This window comes from Lytechinus pictus, chromosome 5 (genome assembly GCF_037042905.1).
Source record: "Lytechinus pictus isolate F3 Inbred chromosome 5, Lp3.0, whole genome shotgun sequence".
Taxonomy (NCBI): Eukaryota; Metazoa; Echinodermata; class Echinoidea; order Temnopleuroida; family Toxopneustidae; genus Lytechinus; species Lytechinus pictus.
Window position 1 is genome coordinate 53,251,177 of NC_087249.1, and position 19,843 is coordinate 53,271,019.

Consider the following 19,843-nt stretch of genomic DNA (forward strand, 5'->3'; position numbering starts at 1 on the left):
TAATCATCGAATCCTTACGAGAAAAATCTTTGAGATGACGAAGGGCATTAGTCTGACAAAGCTGATCCAGAACATGCTCTTAAACCGAAGTTTTTTGTGAATCTTGGTGGTTTTAGCAGCAGACGACGGAGGAAAAAATGGTGTCCAACAAGGAAGCGTCCTCGTCCCACTCCTCTTTAACATCTGCATGAATGCAAGTACTGAAAGCTCCCTGTATGATGATGATCTTTGCATTGCCCCGCAGAAGCAGTCTTTCGAAGAGATGGAAAAAGCAGTTAGCCATGCTCTGGCAGGCCTGACTCTTTACTACGCTGCAAATCAAGAGAAAACCCAACTCAGTGTTTTCCATCTTCAAGAACAGACATGCAGACCGGACACTGAGGATCAGATGGTATGGAAAATGGTTGGAACACAACATGAAGACATTCTACCTCGTCGTCACCTCGAACGTTTCCTTACAAAGAAAGAACATGCCGCAAAGACAAAGGCTAAAGTTGGAGCAAGGAACAGCATTTTCAAGAAGCTTGCCAACACGAAATGGGGAACAGATGCCAAAACCATGAAAACCATCCGTGCGTCAGCTCTTACACTATGCTACTCAACTGCTGAGTACGCAGCCCTTGTCTGGTGTAGGTCATCCCAAGCGACAAATACAGATCCAACCCTGAATGCTGCTTTGCAGCAATTACAGGCTGTCTGCGACAAACAAGAGTAGATTTTCTTTGCCGGCTGTTTGGTATTGCCCCTCCACCCATCAGCAGAGACGTGTAAGCACATGTGGAAAAAATAAGCAGGGAGATAACCCTCTTCATCCACTCTTTAACTATGAACTTGCAAATAAGAGGGATGACGTACAGGACGTAGCTACCTTCATTGTTCACTAGACTGAATCCCTCGATGGCTCTGCTCAAAATCAAAGGGTCACCCTACATGGTTCAACCACCTCTAGTCTGTGACGCACAAGCTCTCATAACACCTTGCGAATTACTCTCCCAGGTTCAAGTGAGGAATCACCAACCTGGCCTTTTCCCAATCGCCTACGGTCTGGAACAGGACAGTGCAAAATCCTTGTGCGTGCACAAATGGGGCTACAACTGCGATGGAGACACTGCCTGCGAGTGTGTGTGTGTGTGTGTGGGGGGGGGGATCAGACGATGCACTACCTTTTGGTTTACCCCCTCCTTCCAAATCACTGCTAAAGACAGTGTCTTTTAACCCAAAATTCATATCTTGTACCCTCCACTGTACAGGACTTGTATAGTGACCAGAGAAGAAGATCCATTATTTTCGGCGGGAGATGGATGTATTACGACGGTGATAATCTTGATATATCAAACGCAACTGGGAATTTAATTGCCACTTTTAGTCACACTTATCTTTTTCAAACCACCACCCCTGGTCTTATCCTGCATTGCAGGGTTTAGAAACAAGGGGGATACACCTTACCTGTAACAAGCCAATTTCTCAGGGAGTCATTTTGTTGAAACCGTTCTACCATATTCGCTGATCTTGAATCCAGGTAAGTTGAGAAAGGCACTGAACCTAAAGTATTCAGAATGATATATTCATTGGTTGGTTAGCTGATTGATTGATTTTATTCGTCAAGAATATCACAGGTAATATAGGATACAATGATGTTAAAGAATACCTTGACATGATAATCCATGAAATCCGAAAGGCTTATTTCCAATGGGTTCTATTGATAGTATAAAACATTGATATATTGTAAAAACAAAATGTATAAACTACGACAAGTACTGGAACATAGTAAGAAAGACATAACCATCAATCAAATAATTTGCAAAAACCTGAAACAAACAATAATCTACGTTTTATGAAACAAGAATATATTTTAACATACCTTTACATTACATTTACATTACTAGAAACCAACTGTATAAGAGTACTATTGATAGCCGCCTCAGATCATTTTATTTCAAGGTGTTTCATAAGACAATTGCCCTTAATGCATTTCTATTTAAAATCAAGAGAAAAGATTCCCCAAACTGTTCATTCTGTAAAAGAGACCCTGAAACAATTGTACATATATTTTGTGATTGATAATAAACCAAAAACAACATTCGAATATTATCCTTTCCCCCTTTGTAAAGATTTTTGGTATTCAAGGTGATAATTTTCTAACATTCATTTTCCTTGCTTTCAAATACTATGTTCACTTTTGTAAATTTAATTAAAAAAAACCCAATATTGTGGAATTCAAAGCTCGTATCAAAGGTATTAAGGATATTGAATATGTTTTGGCGAAGAAAAATAGTAAATTACCTGTACATTTTAAAAAGTGGAGATTTGATATCTAATTTGTTTTATGTATCTGTCTTGACAAGTATATACCTACATGTACGTAAGTGCTGCTCTGTTTAATCATGTAAATAGCTTGTTGATTTGTTTGATTTGTACTGTGATATATTTTTTGATCAATAAAGATTGAAAAAAAAAGAAAAAAGAAACCAACTGTACAAAATGTGTGCTTTAACTGGTAATACTGCTCTCGAGTAGATTCCAGTTTTAGGTGCTTGTTTAATGCAATCTTAAAGTGAGGAAATTTTTTAACAGCTTTTACTTGATTAGGAAGAGCAGTCCAAAATTGGATGCGATTGAAATGAAAAGTGTTCCCGTTATACACTTCACGTTTTGGTAATACAAAATTAAAATCATACTATTTCTAGTATCATACCTATGGATATTTGATGCACGAGTAAAATTATTTGCTATGTAATGATCTAATGTTTCCGAATAGAATATCTTATGCACGTGGTACAATACTACTTGTTTAGATCTTTGATCTATATGGAATAATCCTGCATTTTCAAGTTCATTACATCCGACATGTGCTCTTGGGCCTAAAACATTTATGAATCTTATTTTGAATAATTATTAGCTTTTTTCTTATCCGTCACATCCAGATTACCGTACCAAGCCGCGTTAGCATAGTCGAATAGACATTTTATTCAGGGGCAGATCCAGCTCTCGCTAATAGGGGGGGGGGGCGAATTTTTTCACCCACATTCCCTCGATCGGCCACTCAAAGTTGATTTTTTTTTTGTTTCTTTGAATGGGTAGTCCAAATAATCTCTTTTTAGTTTTTTTCCCAATAACACAACAAAAATATATAATAATCTCATAACCCCTATTTAGATAGTACAAGCGTGAAGCACGAGCTAAAAAAATTTCTAAAAATTCATGCATTTTGTCCTGATAATTGAACATTCTGGGTAATGTTTGTGATCCTGAACAAGATGCATGCATATGTAACTAAATAATGCGAATGCGAAGCGCGAGCAGAAATATACGCTCTGGCCTGATAATAAAGGTACGTGTTAATGACTCTTTTTGCAGTTAGCCATGAAGACGATACATATTTCAACAATTAAATAATCTGAGCGCGAAGCACGTGCTGCAAGTTTTTAACGTTCCGACCCGAAAATGGACATTCTATGCACTTTGTGAAAATCATGAACGGGATAGGTATAAAACTAAACAATTGATGCGAAGCGCGAGCGGAAAAAATAGATAGATTTCAGACCTAAAAAAGGGATGCTATTCAGGTTTTGTGAATGTTGAAAAGGATGGGTAATTGGGGATCTTTCGACATTAATCATGCGAGTGCACGAGCAGAAAATTTTTGATATTCTGATCTGAAGCACGTTTTAGACCGAGAACAAGGCCTGAAAAGTACTTTTGTAATTAAGAATACGATGTATGGGTTAATATATTTTTAACAATTAATGCGAGCGCCAATTGCGACCCGAAATTTTTGATAAACTGCCATGAAAAGGTGATTTTAAGTAGTTTGGAATATAATTAATATCACCAATGAAACTGCGAGCACGCACCACTAGCTGATATGTTTTGACAATCACACCTGAAAATTGATATTTTGAAAATTTTATGGAATACACTAAGACAATAATGTATGTGGCAAAGGAAATAATGCGAGTGCGCAGCGCGAGCTAAAAATTGTCATATTCAGACTATAAAACAGACATTTTACAGAGCACTTTTTAAAAATCAATTTGTAAATCAAACAAAACAATGAAAGCTCGATGTCCGAGCTGAAATATGTTTTGACTGTTGACTTCAAAACTTGATATTTTAAGCTCCATATCAGCCTATAGAGCAAGATGTGTATCTCGTCGAACAGGCAATGCAAGCGCGAAGCGCGATTTAAAATTCTAAAAATTCTTAAAACACTAATCATCAGCATATAAAATTAATTCAGATTCGTTAATACAAGTACACATAATTATCATCGATGTAAGACATGAAAAGAGTGGAGCCGAAAATGCTTCCTTAAGGGACTCTGCATTTAATAGGCAGTGAATCAGAAAGAACCGTCTGCATGGTAACAACTTGATGAAAGTTAGATATGATCTAAACCATGTCACACATGCAGAGTCTAAACCCATCACTTATAATTTCTTTAAAAGTATGTTATGATCTGCAGTACCAAAGGATTTTTGTAAGTCTAAGAGAACCATTCATATACCATGCGCCCATGTGAAATTTCGTCACCACACTTAATGCACTTATAGGCCTATAATGACCAACGTCAATTTCATCTCTCTTTTTATGTACCGGGGTAAATTTTGCAAATGTTATATCATCAGAAAAGGTAGAAGACATAAGAAATAAATTATTTATATAAATTCAAAGGTTTGTACAAATTTCTTGCCCCATCTCTTAGAAATATTGCAGATATCATATCTAGACCAGTACTTTTTGATATTTTCAACTTGTTCAGTTCATCTAAAACAAATTTTCTGGAACAGGGGAAAATGAAAACTACTTTTAAAATACCTTTTTCTTCATAGAACTTTTGAAATTTGTCAATTTCTGCATGAAATTGTATGTATTTTACTGGAAAATTACAAACTAACTTGTCGGCCACATTAATAAAATAACGATTAAACTCATTTGCAATTTCAGTCTTATCGTGACTTAATTCACATTGGACACGTTTTTTTTATCACATGTTCCTTTACTGTTTATACCTAAACCTTTCAGAATCTTCCACAATTTTCGAGAGTCATGCTTGTTTTCTTCGATTTGTTCTTAAAAATATTCGTTTTTGGCACTTCTTACATTCCTTTGAACTAAATATTGTCTTCTTTGAAGCATTTATGATGTTGAAATGGACCAAAGGTGGGCGATTTAGAACTTTCTGCTTTATAACTCTTCTAAATCATTCCATATTTATTTATTACTTATTTATTTATTTATTATTTATCTATTTATATATTCATTCATTTAAAAAAAATTCATTTGCTCTTAACTTCATATTTTATTCTAATATTAATCTTCTTTAAAAAATATTTATTTTCTCCCTTTTGTATTATTATTATTTACTTTTGGGAGAAGGGGGGGGGGGAGGTCCGAGTCGGGCAACGATGCGGGTAAACGGAAGAAAGTATAAGTTAGACAAAAGGGGAAACCTACAAAATCCGTAATGACTTATTTGGGGATAATTTTCTAACATATTAATATAATTGTCATCAGAGTAGATTTAACAATTAAAAAAAAACATGATAACTTACGGGTTCTCTTGCACGACCACCAATCGGATTCCTTGACAACACCAGACACGGAGACTTGAGGGTGTAACCTCAGTTTAGCCCACATTTCAGTGGTTCCACACTTCGTAACTCCGATAACATAGAAATGAGGCAGGCAGCGCAGCACCTCCCTGTCTCCTTTTTTAATCATAAAACACGGGCCTTTATAACCCGGGAGAAATTCATTCGGTAAATTCTCGAAAAATCCCTGAAAGTAAATAGAAAGTAAGCATATTCAAGTAATTTGGTTGAATGGATACCTGGCAGGAATTTGTTCCTTGAAATACTAATCGCTGTAAAAAGCTTGTCAGGCTAAACCCAGGGTAGTTTTGCCTGCCCAGAAAGTAAATATAAAATCATATTCACCGAGGTGACATCAGAACCTAGAATGCAACAATGAAATATCACGTGACCTATCAGTGATTCGAATCCACATAACCTGTATGAAATTTTAGGAAAGGGATTACACTCTTTTTGGAGCGCACAATTCGCAGAGGGAAAACAATTTCCCGATCTTTACAATTTGTTTATACATAGTTCCAGTGGCGTACCTAGGATTTTCCAAAGGGGGGGGGGGCAAATTCGTCCGCCAAAAAATTGGACAAGCAAAAAAAAAAGGTTCTCAACCAATAATAAAGAATTTCGTACCAGAAAAAAATTTGACAAGCAAAAAAAAAGGTCATCAAGTTCAAAGGAGCCACTTCTGGCTCGTCAGGGATCAGTTGTAACTCGTCAGGGGGCAGGGATACGTCCCTTGCATGGGTTGTGACTCGTCAGGGGGCAGTCTGCCCCCTCTGCCCCCCGCCCCCCCGTAGGTACGCTAATGCATAGTTCCCATTGTCACGATTCGCGCTGTACGAACGCCACGATTGTTCTTTCGTAGCTCCTTTTCAGGTGCCACGATCTCTTTCCCGCTCAGATTTGATCGAATACATTCCGATGGGATTGTGCCGATTGAGTACGCGGTTAGGTAAATACCTGATACGAACGTCACGATCAGATACTTGATTTAGGACTATCTGGTACGTGCATGTACGTTCGGATACGACCATTACGTACCGTTGTGGTTTGTTACTAAATAATGAGGAATGGGATCGAATGTTATCACTAATTCCGCTAATCGTGACAGTGGAAACTACATATTAATATCAGAGAAGCGGTTTAATTCTTTGAACCATTATGCTGCACAGTAAGCGTAATGAGTGAAAAGCATCTGCGGCCAAAAAAGTGATCGAGCAAGAACTTTAAAGTTTTAATAACCACTTCACATGCACTGGATTCGCGCCACGATTGAAATCGGTGGTCTTAATAGTGTAGTCACTGTAATGATCGTATCAGTACGTACAAGATCGTATCAAATCATTCAAGGCAATCGTATTGATCGTAGAAATTTTTTTGAATGGTTCAGAGTCGTAGTGTTCGTATTGGATCGTGCGACAGTGGGAACGAGATATTAAAACAAACATCTATTTAAAATAGATGTTATATACTTATAGATTAGATAGATTACGTCAAAAAACATATTGGACAACGCCTACCTATCCCCTTTTACTCATACGATATCTCGCCAAGTGGACATGAGCAAAGTCTTGGAAACCCGTTGGAGACCAAGTACGAGTTAACTAGTAGTCGGGTTTTTTTATGGGGAATGTGTGTTATCAGTGAAATCAAATCGTCTCTAATATAACGGGTTAATGGTCAGGGGGTTCTTACCGGTTTTCCTAGTTTGAAAAGGTCCTTCGGGGTACATTTGTTTTCCAGGCGAAAATCGGGCGTCGTTGGTTTCTCAATCCAGGTCACTTGTTGAATTGTCGAATTCCTGATTCTCGCTGCTGTACGCAATGTGATACCTTTATTAGAAACTGTAAAAAAGTATGGTTTGTAAATGCGTCTTGAATTCGCCTCACAAAAAAGGTGATGTTGTTACGCTTTTTCAATTGCCATTCGCCTTAACATACTCAGTTAAACTGAGATATACTGTCGTGAAATTGGTATCAAAATAAAGCTAAATACTTTATCAAGTCTGACAATATTATGCAATCAAAGTGGTATGTCCAGCCATTGGCTAGGGACACTGCTCAGGCAGTACCTCAGGAACCTCTCGAAATTCAGTAATTTTTTTGTTTTTATTGAATGAAATTTAGCAAGCTGTTATAGATTTCGTACAATACGCCATCCTATTTTATATTTTTAATCCTCGGCAGCCCGGCCGTGTTCTTATGTGATTAGCGTTCGTGATTATAATCATGTTCTAGTGTGGTTTCACACGTGCTAAATATTCGTCATTAGCCTTATTTTTCACTGGAATCATTATTAAAATTACGATTTTTTTTTACCGTGTAAAAGGGCGGTAAGAGTTTAGGAAATGGAAACATGGTTTGAATCTTCCATGAATATGTGAGGCTATTTGATTCAACCGATTTAATTCACAAAGAGGCATCCTTATTGGTTATGTGCAAAAATGGAGAAAATCGATATGTCATTACAGTAAAATACAAAAAAAATAGTGAGTGAATGACGTCATGGACTTTCTCTTTTGCATATAATTGCGTTGTGCTTATAACCGGTTTGTGTAAAAATAAGCAACACTGCAACATATTTCAACTTTTTTACGGCTACATCCTTATTTTGATGAAATGTTCAGCATTATGCTTGCATGCTTAATCTTTGTCCCTTTATTTAAATCCATTTTTGTTGGGGTGCATGAACTTGCACTTTGATAGCTCATGACAGAAAAGGGTACCTGAACGGAGAGAAGAGACGCGAGAACTCGTCGGTTGGAAATACATGTACCAGAACGTCATCATTCCAGAGAATATTAAGGCTGAAGCAAAACCAACATACATGTCACTTTTTATTGCCATATTCTGCCGATAAAAAAAATGATGATGTTAATAATTATATACATAATATATAGCACATTAAACGTAACTTGAAAGCTTTCAAGTTCTACCCCGAGGTATTAAGCACAGTCTAATAAACCAATGAAAAGAATGATTTTTCTGTATACACATACATATACATACACTCATAAACACGCTCACACACTCACCCTCACACACCACACACACCATCGTACACGCACTCACACTCACACACACACACACTTATATATATATATATATATATGTCATGATAATTATGTTCATCATTATTATCTATTATATTATTATTATTATCATTATTGTTATTATCATTATACAAATGGAAAATTGGGGGGGGGGGGAGATAAACCAAACTGAGCAGATGTACAGTTATCAAAATAATGATTATTTTTTGTTTATGATTTTATTTGCACCATTTTTTTTTCATTCATTCATATGCATTTATAACGTTCATGTATTAAAAATAGCATTTACAAAACATATTGGAATATACAAGAACTAGAAATAATTTATGAAATGAGGAGACAGCTTAGAAGGCAGAGAAGCCTCATTGGTGCTGCCACCAATAGAACAAAATACAAATTATACACGGACACTTACAATATACAACACCTAGAAAACATAAATACGTAATTAACGACAAAGTCTGTAATATAGAAAATAAATTAAGTATTGTAGTTGTCAAATAGATATGATCTTAGTCTCCTTTTGAAAACGGAAAGGGAAGGGCTATCTTTCTTTTATAAATTTATAAACCCCTCAAAAAAGTTTGGAAATCTGAATTTGGCCATTAATTTCTCCCAACTCCCAATTTTACGCAATGCATATTTGACATCATTCAAAAGATCATTTAATTTTCTTTAAAATGATACCATGCTTGTCATGATCATGCCATCACGAAAAGAGCAGGATTCAAGAGTGTTAGATGAAGTCTGAATTGAAAAGCTGCAAAACGAGCAAAAAAGTTTGGAAATCTGAGTTTGGCCATTAATATCTCCCAACTTCCAATTTTCCACAATGCATATTTGATATCATTCAAAAGACCATTGAATTCTCTTTAAAATGATACATATGCTTGTTATCATCATGCCATCACGAAAAAAGCAGGATTCATAGGTGCTGGACGAGGTCTGAATTGAAAAGCTGCAAAACGGGCAGAAATAGTCATGAAGGGTCAATATAAAACATTATTCTTTTGTCTGAAAAATCCATTCAAATCAAGCCCCTGCTTCTTCATTTTTTTATGTTTTGTTGTGGTTTATGTAGTGATGGTTCTGTGAGATAACCTGGTTTGAGTAATGGTTTGAAATACCCATGCATGTTTGTTTGTTTCTAATGTGTTTGTTTGTGCAGAGGTGTGTTTGATTCCATGTTAATGTTGATGTTAAGGTGCGTGAAAACAATTAAAAGAAACCGCTGAGAAACTCACTCATCACCACGGAAAAAAGAACAGTGACTTTCAATATTGTGTCATTTTACGCATCAGTGACTATTCGTTTATGAAATAGCGCCCTCTAATATTTTTTGGAAAATGTATATCACCTAGAGTTTTCTCTCTATCTCCTGTTTTTGCACTCTTTCAAAGCACAGGCGTCAATGTATGCACATCGTTCTGATACGATTGCAGTTCTAGTTATACCTTGTGGAGATGCCGTGGCCGAGTGGTCTAAGGCGCCTGGCTATACATGGAAAGTCCGGGGTTCGATCCCCGGCCGCGGTACCTATGCCCGTGAGCAATGCTCTTTTATCCTGCTTTCAAATAAATGGAAATGCTATATGCGTTATTGGTAACTATAGGTGTGCAAAAAAAAAAAATTAAATGACGTAGATCTAACAATAGGGGTGTTGTGTAATATATATTTTTTTTAGTTTTATCTAATAAAACATTAATTCTGCCATAATTGATTAACTTGTTTGTAAAAATCATATAATGCGTTTTATTCACGTTCAAAATAAGCTTATTAACAATCAACCAAGAGTTTAATTTCAAGAGCTCATTATCGAAGGTAAGAATAAGATTGAAAAACACTAGTGTCGTCTGCAAACAAAATAAATTGCAATTTGCTAGAAGCTTGACATATAATATCATTAAATAAGAAATAATAGGGGACCAAGAATTGAACCTTGTGGTATTTCACATGTTGTAGTATTAGAAACTGATTCTTGATTATTGCCGATAACATATTGATTACTATTAGTGAGATAACTTTCAAATAATCTGAGAGAACAAAATGGAATGATTTAATGTGTCAAATGATTTGCTTAAGTCAAGAAACAAACCTATTAAATTGTTTTTATTGTCGAGGGTTTACTAACTTTGAACGTGAAATCAGTTAATGCAGAAGATGTAGAGTATCCAGAGCGAAAGCCATGCTGACAATTAGAAAGATGAATATGATGCTCAAAATATTTAAGAAGACGATTATGAAGACACTTTTCATGAATCTTTGAGAACACGGATAGTACAGAAATAGGTCAATAGTTGCTCATATTATCACATAAACCCTTTTTATAGACCGGTATAACTTAATCTATTTTGAGATAATGAGGAAAAATACCTGAGAGAAGTGAGGCATTGTAAATAATACATAGAAAATAATGGTTTAGTGTGAGTAAGGTAACCGGAACGAGAAATAATTATAATAGCCTTTTTATTAATCGTAATAATCTAGACATTGAATAATTAGTAGAAGAACCCCAGGCAATATTGCAGTATTGGAGGTACTAAGATGATATTAAGGCGTTATAAATCATTAATAGTTTTGTCGTGGGATAATATTTGAGTCTGTTTAATATACCGATGTTTCTATAAATGTTGGTACAAATATTATCAATATGATTATTTCATGATAATTCACTATTGACGTAGATCTAACAATAGGGGTGTTATCTAATAAAACATTAATTCTGTCATAATTGATTAACTTGTTTGTAAAAATTAGGAGTAATTGGCAAGAAGAAGGCAGAATTATCATTTCGATCTAGATATCGAAAAAACGACTTTTTCGGAGAATCTTAATATTTATTATTTTGAGCCAAAGATGGACCAATATGAACAAAATAATTATTAAATTCATTAGCAATTTCAATATCACTAGATATAGGTCGATTATCAACTACAATTTCATCGATATTCCGTTTAATTAACATTATTTCCCTTAGTTTTATTGATTAATTCCCATGTTTGTTTCATATTAGATTGTACTTGAGAAAATTGTTTTCGAAAATATTTCTTTTTGGCCTTCTTTATGTCATTATTACATTTGTTTCTAAATGATATATATGAGCGTTCGTTAATGGAAGAAGGACATTTAATATATTTTTTTATATAAACGACATTTCTTTTTACACATGCTTCGTAATTTTGAATTAAACCATCATTTGTCTCATTTGCATTTCCTTACCTTTTAAACTATTGGAAAACACTCGTCATAAAAAAGATTTGAATGTATTAAAGAAGCTATCGTACATGTAATTAACATCATTATTTTCATAATCAACTTGCCAAGTAGCAGACTTCAGCATTTCTAAGAGTCTAATAATATCGTCTTCATTAATATCACGTTTAGCACTTTAGTAATAATCGAATCTAAATTTGTGTTGATAATATCTGTGAATACAGTAAATGGGTAGATTATCACTGTTATCTGCAAAAATAGTACCACTGAATGTGTTGTGAGATTTGTTGGTGAAAATGTTGTCGTTGTTGTTGTTGTTATTTTGAATAGGCAAACTAGTCAGTTTTGACTATTGTTGCCTTGTAAAAATGCTTTCCTTTTTTTTTCTTCCAAAAACAGAATAATTTCTTTGTTGAATCTATATCAGTTAGAAAAATAAAGGAAAAGAGAGGAAAGAAAAGTTCCTAGGAAATCGTGCAAGACCATCTCTCCTGCCCTGTACAGCACGTTATCCTGACAAGCCCGCTCGAGGAGCATTTCGAGGGCGTCTCAGGAGTACAAAAAATTGTATTCCCTATGTCTCTCAAACGTGAGCAAGGGGCGCTCTATCCGATACCTCGTAGAACTTCAATCGAATTTCCGCAAGTGAAATTTATGTCAAATCAGATCAATATGAACATTTTTTTTAAAACTATTTATAGTAGAGTAAATACTGACATTCAAGGGCCATATGATAAAGTGAAAGTGACAAGAAAGGTGCACACATAGACTAATAAGGTGAAAACATCATCAATTACATCATAAACAAATTACCCCCCAAATTATGCCAATTATACACCTTGATCAAAAAGTATCATCACGAAATATAATGATTTGCTACAATTTATTCAATTTAGTCTTGATTACACCCTGTTGTAATGGTTGCCATCCTGGCAACCGATATTGTTAACATTTAATTCAGCAAGTAATAGTGCTCGTTGAATAATAAATCTAGGGCAAACATGTAAGAAGTGGTATATCGTTTCTCTTTCATTACAGAAATCACACTTTCCAGTTGTGTGTCTTCCTGTCTTAAAAAGGAAGTCGTTTAAACCCAAACCTCCCAAACGTAATCTGTGAATCATTTTTTCACCACTTTTGTCTGTGCATAGATAATCAAAGGGTGTTTTTTCGGAGACAACTTTCTGGTATTTTCTTAATTCTGAAGTTGACTTGTCCCATCTCTTCTGCCATTCGTTTCTTGCAAGGACTAGTACAATCTTTTTTGTTTCTTGGATATTCAAACCATTATTAATCTCTATTTCTTGTTTTAGGGCTGCCTTTGCATAGAAGTCAGCCGTTTCGTTTCCATTAACCCCACAGTGAGGTGGAATCCACTCTAAGCAAATCAATGTACCTTTGTATTTTAGACAAGTAGCGGTAATTATGATTTCTCTAACGAAATTATCATCGTTGTTTTCCTTCACCGCTTCAATAGCACTCAGAGAGTCAGTAAAAACTACCACTTTATTATATACATTCAAATTTTCCAACCACTGTAGTGCCAAGACAATGGCGACCAATTCCGATCTATACGATGATATAAAATTTTGCATTCTTTTACATTCGATTACCCGCATAGCAGCCACGTAAAAACAAGCAGAGGCGTTGCCGTGTGCCGGGTCTCTAGAACCATCAGTGTAAATATGGAGATTCTCTTTCCACAATTCCACTTTGTATTAATATACTCCACAGTTGTGTTGTATTGATAAAAAAACGTTATCACTTTTGGACACAAGCTCATGCAGCTTCAATCACACTTCTGGTGGAGAGAGATGCCAAGGAGGCATGGGTGTATAAGACTGAAATGATTCAGTTGTGTAGTATATCTCATCTTCCAAAACTCTTAAACCAAAAGGTTTTACGTGCTAGCCTTTCTTATTTTTTTCATATTCAAATTGCCAACAGTTTTTCAATGAAGATTGGAGTGGGTGTTTGGCGTTTTGTCTTATTTTTGCTTTGTAAACCTTGCTAAGCATATATCTTCTCAGATCGAGTGGTAATTCACCAGTATCTACCTGTAAGGATACCAGGGAGGTACCCGGCAACGCCCCTGTGCACAATTTTAAAGCCTGGTATTGAATAGTCAACAAGAAGTTCTTCACATGATCATGAGCTGAATCATATGCTTCTGCTGCATAATCCAACAATGGCCTGATGACCACTTTATAAAAATTCAAAAGGCTTTTATAGCTACTTCCCCACTTAGTTCCCACTAGTCTTTTCATTATATTTATTTTCTTTTTTTGCTCTTGTTACAATCATATTTACATGTGGTCTCCATGTTAGCTTTCTATCCAGTACTACTCCTAAAAATAGATGTTCATCCTTTTGTGGTAAGGGGACCTCATCTAATTCAATCTGTACACATTTGATAGTGTTACCATTCGTAATAGGTCCATGGTGTTACTAAAAAGCAAAGTAACAGATTTTTCTTTAGAAAGGGTAAAACCCCATCTGTTGAACCACTCATTCAGGATATTCACATAGGACTGTACTTTTCTTTTTAGAAAATCAATGTTTTTTCCACTTTTCCATATTACACAGTCGTCTGCGTATACAGAAATATTGACAGATTCGTCCATTGGTATGTCCGACAACATTAAATTGAAAAGGACTGGACTTAGGGAACTACCCTGGGGTAGCCCTTCCTCTATGTCCTGTATAACTGAGAGGTACTTATTTGCCCGGACCTGGAAAGAGCGCCCACTTAAATAGTTCCATATGAACTGAACTATGTTGCCTTGGAAACCAAGTTTATTCAGTTTATAAATCAAGCCTTCCTTCCATAGTCTATCATAAGCCTTCTCCATGTCAAAGAAAACGGCCAGGGTATGTTCTTTATTCCCAATACTTTTTTGAATGTCATTTTCAAGTTGGGTTATATTGTCTTTTGTGCTTCTTGCCTTTCTAAAAGCACTGTGGCAAGTTGGTAATAAACTATGTTTTTCCGTAAACCATACCATTCTTTCTTTGATGATTTTCTCAACTATTTTGATGAAACAGGCATTTAGAGCGATAGGCCTGTAGGAAGAAACGTCTGTAGCTTCCTTGTGTGGTTTCTTTCGCAATCCTCTACAACGCGAGATTAGAGTCGGGTAACTCAAAAGTTAACGATTAATCATAGACTCGATTTTCAGATTGATTGTACGTTACAGTCAATACAATCAAACGTAGAAAATAGCTGTTCTACAATAATTGCTAAGCTTTGTGTTACAGGCCCTACAGATCTTGCTTTTCGTGTGCAAAGCTCTTTCATACGATACCAGCATGGAGCTATAATAGCTCTACGATACCAGCATGCCATGCCATTTGCCTGCCTGAGCTCGCGGCAGGACTGTACCTGTATCATGGCTATGACTCCAGCTGGCTGGAGACATGCGAAATGTACATTATGACATGGATAAGAAAGTGGTTTTTCAGACAAATCGAGTACATATTGAGTAAGGAAAAACTTACCGCATTAAGGCTTAGATATAGATCATTACAGTCCATCGAATCGATATTGCATTTAATGTACATTATTGGTGAATCACTGGCAATTGATTCCATGAGTCAGATCACCTCTCCAGCAGCCGGAACCATTTTCGCATGCGTTGACATATACACAGCATGCAATAGGCCATAAACCGTCTGAAAAAAAACATCTAAATTTGCGGGGTTTCTTCATTTGCCTGCTCCTCATACACAAACGATATGCCTCTAGCACACAATGTAATGGGCAGTATGTTTTACTTTCCGCAGAAATGGGGGATTTCCCGGGGGGTACACTTCCGTTGATGAGTGGATACCAGGCGCGACCATGGGGTTTTGAAAAGCACCCTAAACAATGGAAGTAAGTCTTTTCCAGATTATGAAAATGCATCTCTTAAGTATTTGGGTTGTGACACCCTACAAGTATTGGAAATATATCCCGTTTTTCAGTATTTTAATCATCGTTTTTGACACCCTTATAACGCTACATATGCTTATAGGTAACGTACTTCCCCCACTCTTTCCCTTTTTACGTATGGTCGCGCCTGGTATCCATTATTCAATGGGAGTGGGCCCCCCGGGCGGCTTCTCGAGCTCTGGGAGGAACCAAAAGTGGATTTGGAAAGTCGTCCTAAATCGGATAAATCGCTGTTACCATAGTAGCAACCAGAATTTTGCACACGAAACGCATATTGAATGTTTCCGTCGCAGATGCGAAACGAAAAAAAAAACTCATGTCACACAATTTGCATTGCAGGACAGAATTTTACGACCATGATGACGGGCCCAAAAGTCTCTTCCAAAATCAACTACCGTCGTAAATAAGCGTGCGCGTCCTCAAACGAAAGGTCGGGAATAGTGTAGCCTCTTGTCGAGGCCCTGGCGGCTGCTCCCCGAGCGAAGCGAGGGATTCCCTAATTCGCGGAGCGAATTAGGCCTGGCGCGAGCCAGGGCCTCTTGACATCTGAACTGAATTATATATTCATGAGGAACGTCTTCCTAATGAATATACATGAGTCATGATATTACCGGTCACCGAGTAAACCAATGAAATGTCAGAGCTGTTTCGTTTTGGGTTCGGAATACTATATAGTATAGTAGTCCATTATTCTGCAGGGGATTCATTTAATTGCGGGACACTAAAGGGGATATAACCAGCAAAATGCTACAAGTATAGTGGTACTACTACTACTACTACTACTACTACTACTACTGGCCGTAACAGACCCATCACCGCCCCGAAACTTCCCGGGAGATACTGCTCAGCCGCTGGTCAGACTCGAGTCAATTCCCAGCGGAGATCGATAATCGACGCCCCGGTTCGACCGGTGGAATCGCATGAAATATTACATTTTTTTCCATATCTTGTGGGTAGATTTACAAAGACATCTCGTCCTTTCAGTGCAGAGTTAATTTCATCGACTTGCAAATCCTTAAATCGGTCAATATATATAGCATTTTAGAGTCATATTCAGCGCTCTTTGATATTTCGTCGTCACTCTTCGCCAAGAATCCAAGGGTCGCCATTCAAGATGAGCTCATGAATATTTAATATGACGTCATAGCAGCTCGCGCTCTCATTGGATGATTTTCACCGACCAGTTTTTGGTCGGTGAATTGGTAAAAACAATAAAAAACAAAAGAAAGTCGGTGAAATTCGGGTCAGATGTCAAGAGGCCCTGTCTCGCGGCGCTCTGCTTCGCTCTCTCCCTTGCTTTGCCATGTTCGCTCGGAAAGCAGCCGACAGGGCCTGACAAGAGGCTAGGAATAGTGGGACTATGACGCAATGCTTACATTGGATGGGAACAATTCCTGTTTCCCATATGTTATTAATTATAGTTAACATTATCACTCTCCCTTTGTGTGAGAGATTTTTATATACTTCATACCCAACGCCATCTTTGCCTGGAGAAGACTTTTTACATTTTTTTAATGATATTCTCAATTCATACATCGTAAAGGGTTCATTAAGGACACTACTACCATTAGCATCACCGACTAATAATATGATGTCCTCACATTTTGTAACAATATCTTTTTGTTCAGGGGTAAAATCCTTGCCCTTAAAACTATCGTTTATGTTTTTAAAATGACTGGCAAAAGTATCCGCAACTTCATTGCCAGTAATAACAGAACTATTCTCTCTCATGAGAACAATGCTTTTCCTGTGCGAAATACCATCATTATTGATCCTTTTAATCATATTCCAGATCTCGGATAAAGGGGTAAAACGATCAATGTCTTGACAGTACTTTTCACAGTAAACTCTCTTGGCTTGCCTTAAAGTTTTCTGGGCAATAGATCTTTTCTTCTTGAAATCCTCCAATAAATCTGGAGGGGGTATTACATAACTTTTCAATTTGCCCCCCCCCCCGGGGGGGGGGGGGCACTCAGTATATAATGCATAGTGGGTATGTGCCGCGGAGGGGACCCCCATTTTTACACTCAAATTTCCGTTCCGAGGCATAGCATTTTTGTCTTATTGAGAAAAAGAACAAAGAAAGCCGCTCCAAAGCATAGCATTTTCTTCTTCACGAGAAAAAAAAAGAAAAAAATCCGCTCCAGGGCTTCGCATATTTTCCGTTACGCCGTTCCGGTCGCAATTTTGCGGCCGCAGCTCGCTGTCTGACCATCGCCTTTGCGCTAGCGCGCCCGGCAGTAGTGCCGCAGCCCAGCTGCATGCACGTTCCATAGGGATGCATACGCACTCGCACGCAGGTGACCCGTTCCAAGGACCCCCGTTTACACAAACATTTGTAGTTCCGAAGCCCGTTCCGAGGACCCTCCTTTTTACAATAAGCCCGCTCCAAGGCCCCCGTTTTTTGTCTCGCCCGCGGCATACCCCCACCACTTTTTTTTGGTCGAGTGCCCCCCCCCCCCCTTGCTCTATTTCTCTCCTTTATTCTAGAGGAACATTCTTTATTCCACCATGGTAAAGGTTTTTCTTAATGTTCTTGGTAGCTCGATGTCCTTTCAAATTTTCCAGGGTAATCTTAATTGATTCCATGAAAGTATCGAACTCTATGACCTTGCCTCCATCCTGTAAAGTATTCCATTGCTCATCAGTTTGCCGCCTAAATTCATCCCAATTTACATTCTTTGTGGATAACATTGAACTGATAGACTGGGAGTGGTCGATCTTTGTTTGCGTACCATTCCCTTTCAGTATGTTCAACTGGCTTAACAATGGATAATGGTCACTTCCAAAACTGTTGTTCAGGACTTGCCACGTTGTTTTGTTCGCTGTACAAGGAGGGGCTAGTGTTAGATCCAAACAAGAAAAGTTACCCGTGTGGTAGTCTACTCTAGTGGCACTTCCATCATTTAAGACAACAAGATTTCTCTCGTTTGCAAATTCTTCCACTACTTTACCATTTGCATCTGTTTTTTTACTGCCCCATAATGTGTTATGGGCATTAAAGTCTCCCAATATTATAATGTTTTTCCCCTTCACCTTTCTAAAGAGTTCATTCAGCGAATCTGTGCTAAGTTTGCTGCACGGGTTGTAGAAATTAACTACATTTAAAACCTCATCATACAATAAAATGTCTAATGATATGATCGATCTCCAGATCATCGTGTTTAAAAACACTTTTGTAGTTTAGTGAGGAATGGACGTATATAGCGCAGCCCCCCGGGACCCCCTTTTCTATTCCTATATTCACATACGTAATCTGGTATCTGCATGACCCTCCCCTCTTCTAACCAAGTTTCTTGTACACAAATCATTTCTAAGGGTCTTTTTTGTTGATTCAAAAATCGAATTAACTCATCCCCGTGACATTCAAGACCCTGTGCATTCCACTGGAGAATGCTGGGGCCTGTTGCATGAAAGGGTCTTTCGTAGAACCATTCTACGTAAGAACGAGATATCGCTCAACTGTTTCACAAAGCCGATTTGGGCGATACGAAGAATGGTCCTTGACCTTGGAAAGACACCTTCAGACATGTCCTACGTAGGCATGATCTTCTTTGCACACCGCCCGCCACCGTCGGCATTGAGAGAAAATGCATTTACGGCAAGCCACACTGACATATCACCTCTAAACATTTTTTTTGGTTGCACTCTGATGCATTTTATCTGGGATGGTGCCAAGCTATGTTTTATATGGGGGCTATAGTTGTCATCAATTTCAGGTCGTCTTTTTGCACGACAGGACGACCAAAAACGGATGTCATTTTAACTTCTCCGGGGTACATGTATTATTCCCGGGGGTAATGTATAGGGCCAAATATTTTTTTAAATAATATGTTTTCTTCTATTCTCCCTCCGTCTTATCCCCACCCCTTTTCTATTAAAAAAATAAACTTGAAATACTTGAAATGGGCGGCACTATATCTCTTTAGCCGACCCCAGTCATGCTTTCTCATTAAAGATAAACAACAAATTTCTTTAAAAGAAATTATGTAAGGTAAAAAACGTGTTCAATAACATTCAGCAAAAAAAAAACAAGACAAACAAAACTAAGATGTT

At 37.3% G+C, this 19,843-nt stretch overlaps 1 protein-coding gene across 3 annotated transcripts in view; it reads right to left on the minus strand.

Annotated features, from left to right (window-relative positions):
• Window positions 1–19,843, minus strand: part of LOC129261274 (carbohydrate sulfotransferase 15-like) — a 47,164-nt gene that overhangs the window by 20,331 nt on the left and 6,990 nt on the right. For 2 of the 3 annotated variants that reach the window (XM_064099242.1, XM_064099243.1), the window contains exons 1-5: window positions 15,355–15,440; window positions 8,317–8,440; window positions 7,287–7,435; window positions 5,556–5,781; window positions 1,447–1,542 (exon numbers count right to left, since the gene is read on the minus strand). In XM_064099242.1, coding sequence (XP_063955312.1) covers window positions 1,447–1,542; window positions 5,556–5,781; window positions 7,287–7,435; window positions 8,317–8,440; window positions 15,355–15,417 — 658 coding nt within the window. In that variant the 5' untranslated portion in view covers window positions 15,418–15,440. Of the gene's footprint in view, window positions 1–1,446; window positions 1,543–5,555; window positions 5,782–7,286; window positions 7,436–8,316; window positions 8,441–15,354; window positions 15,441–19,843 lie in introns of those variants that run through there. The other variant, XM_064099241.1, reaches the window with a different exon arrangement.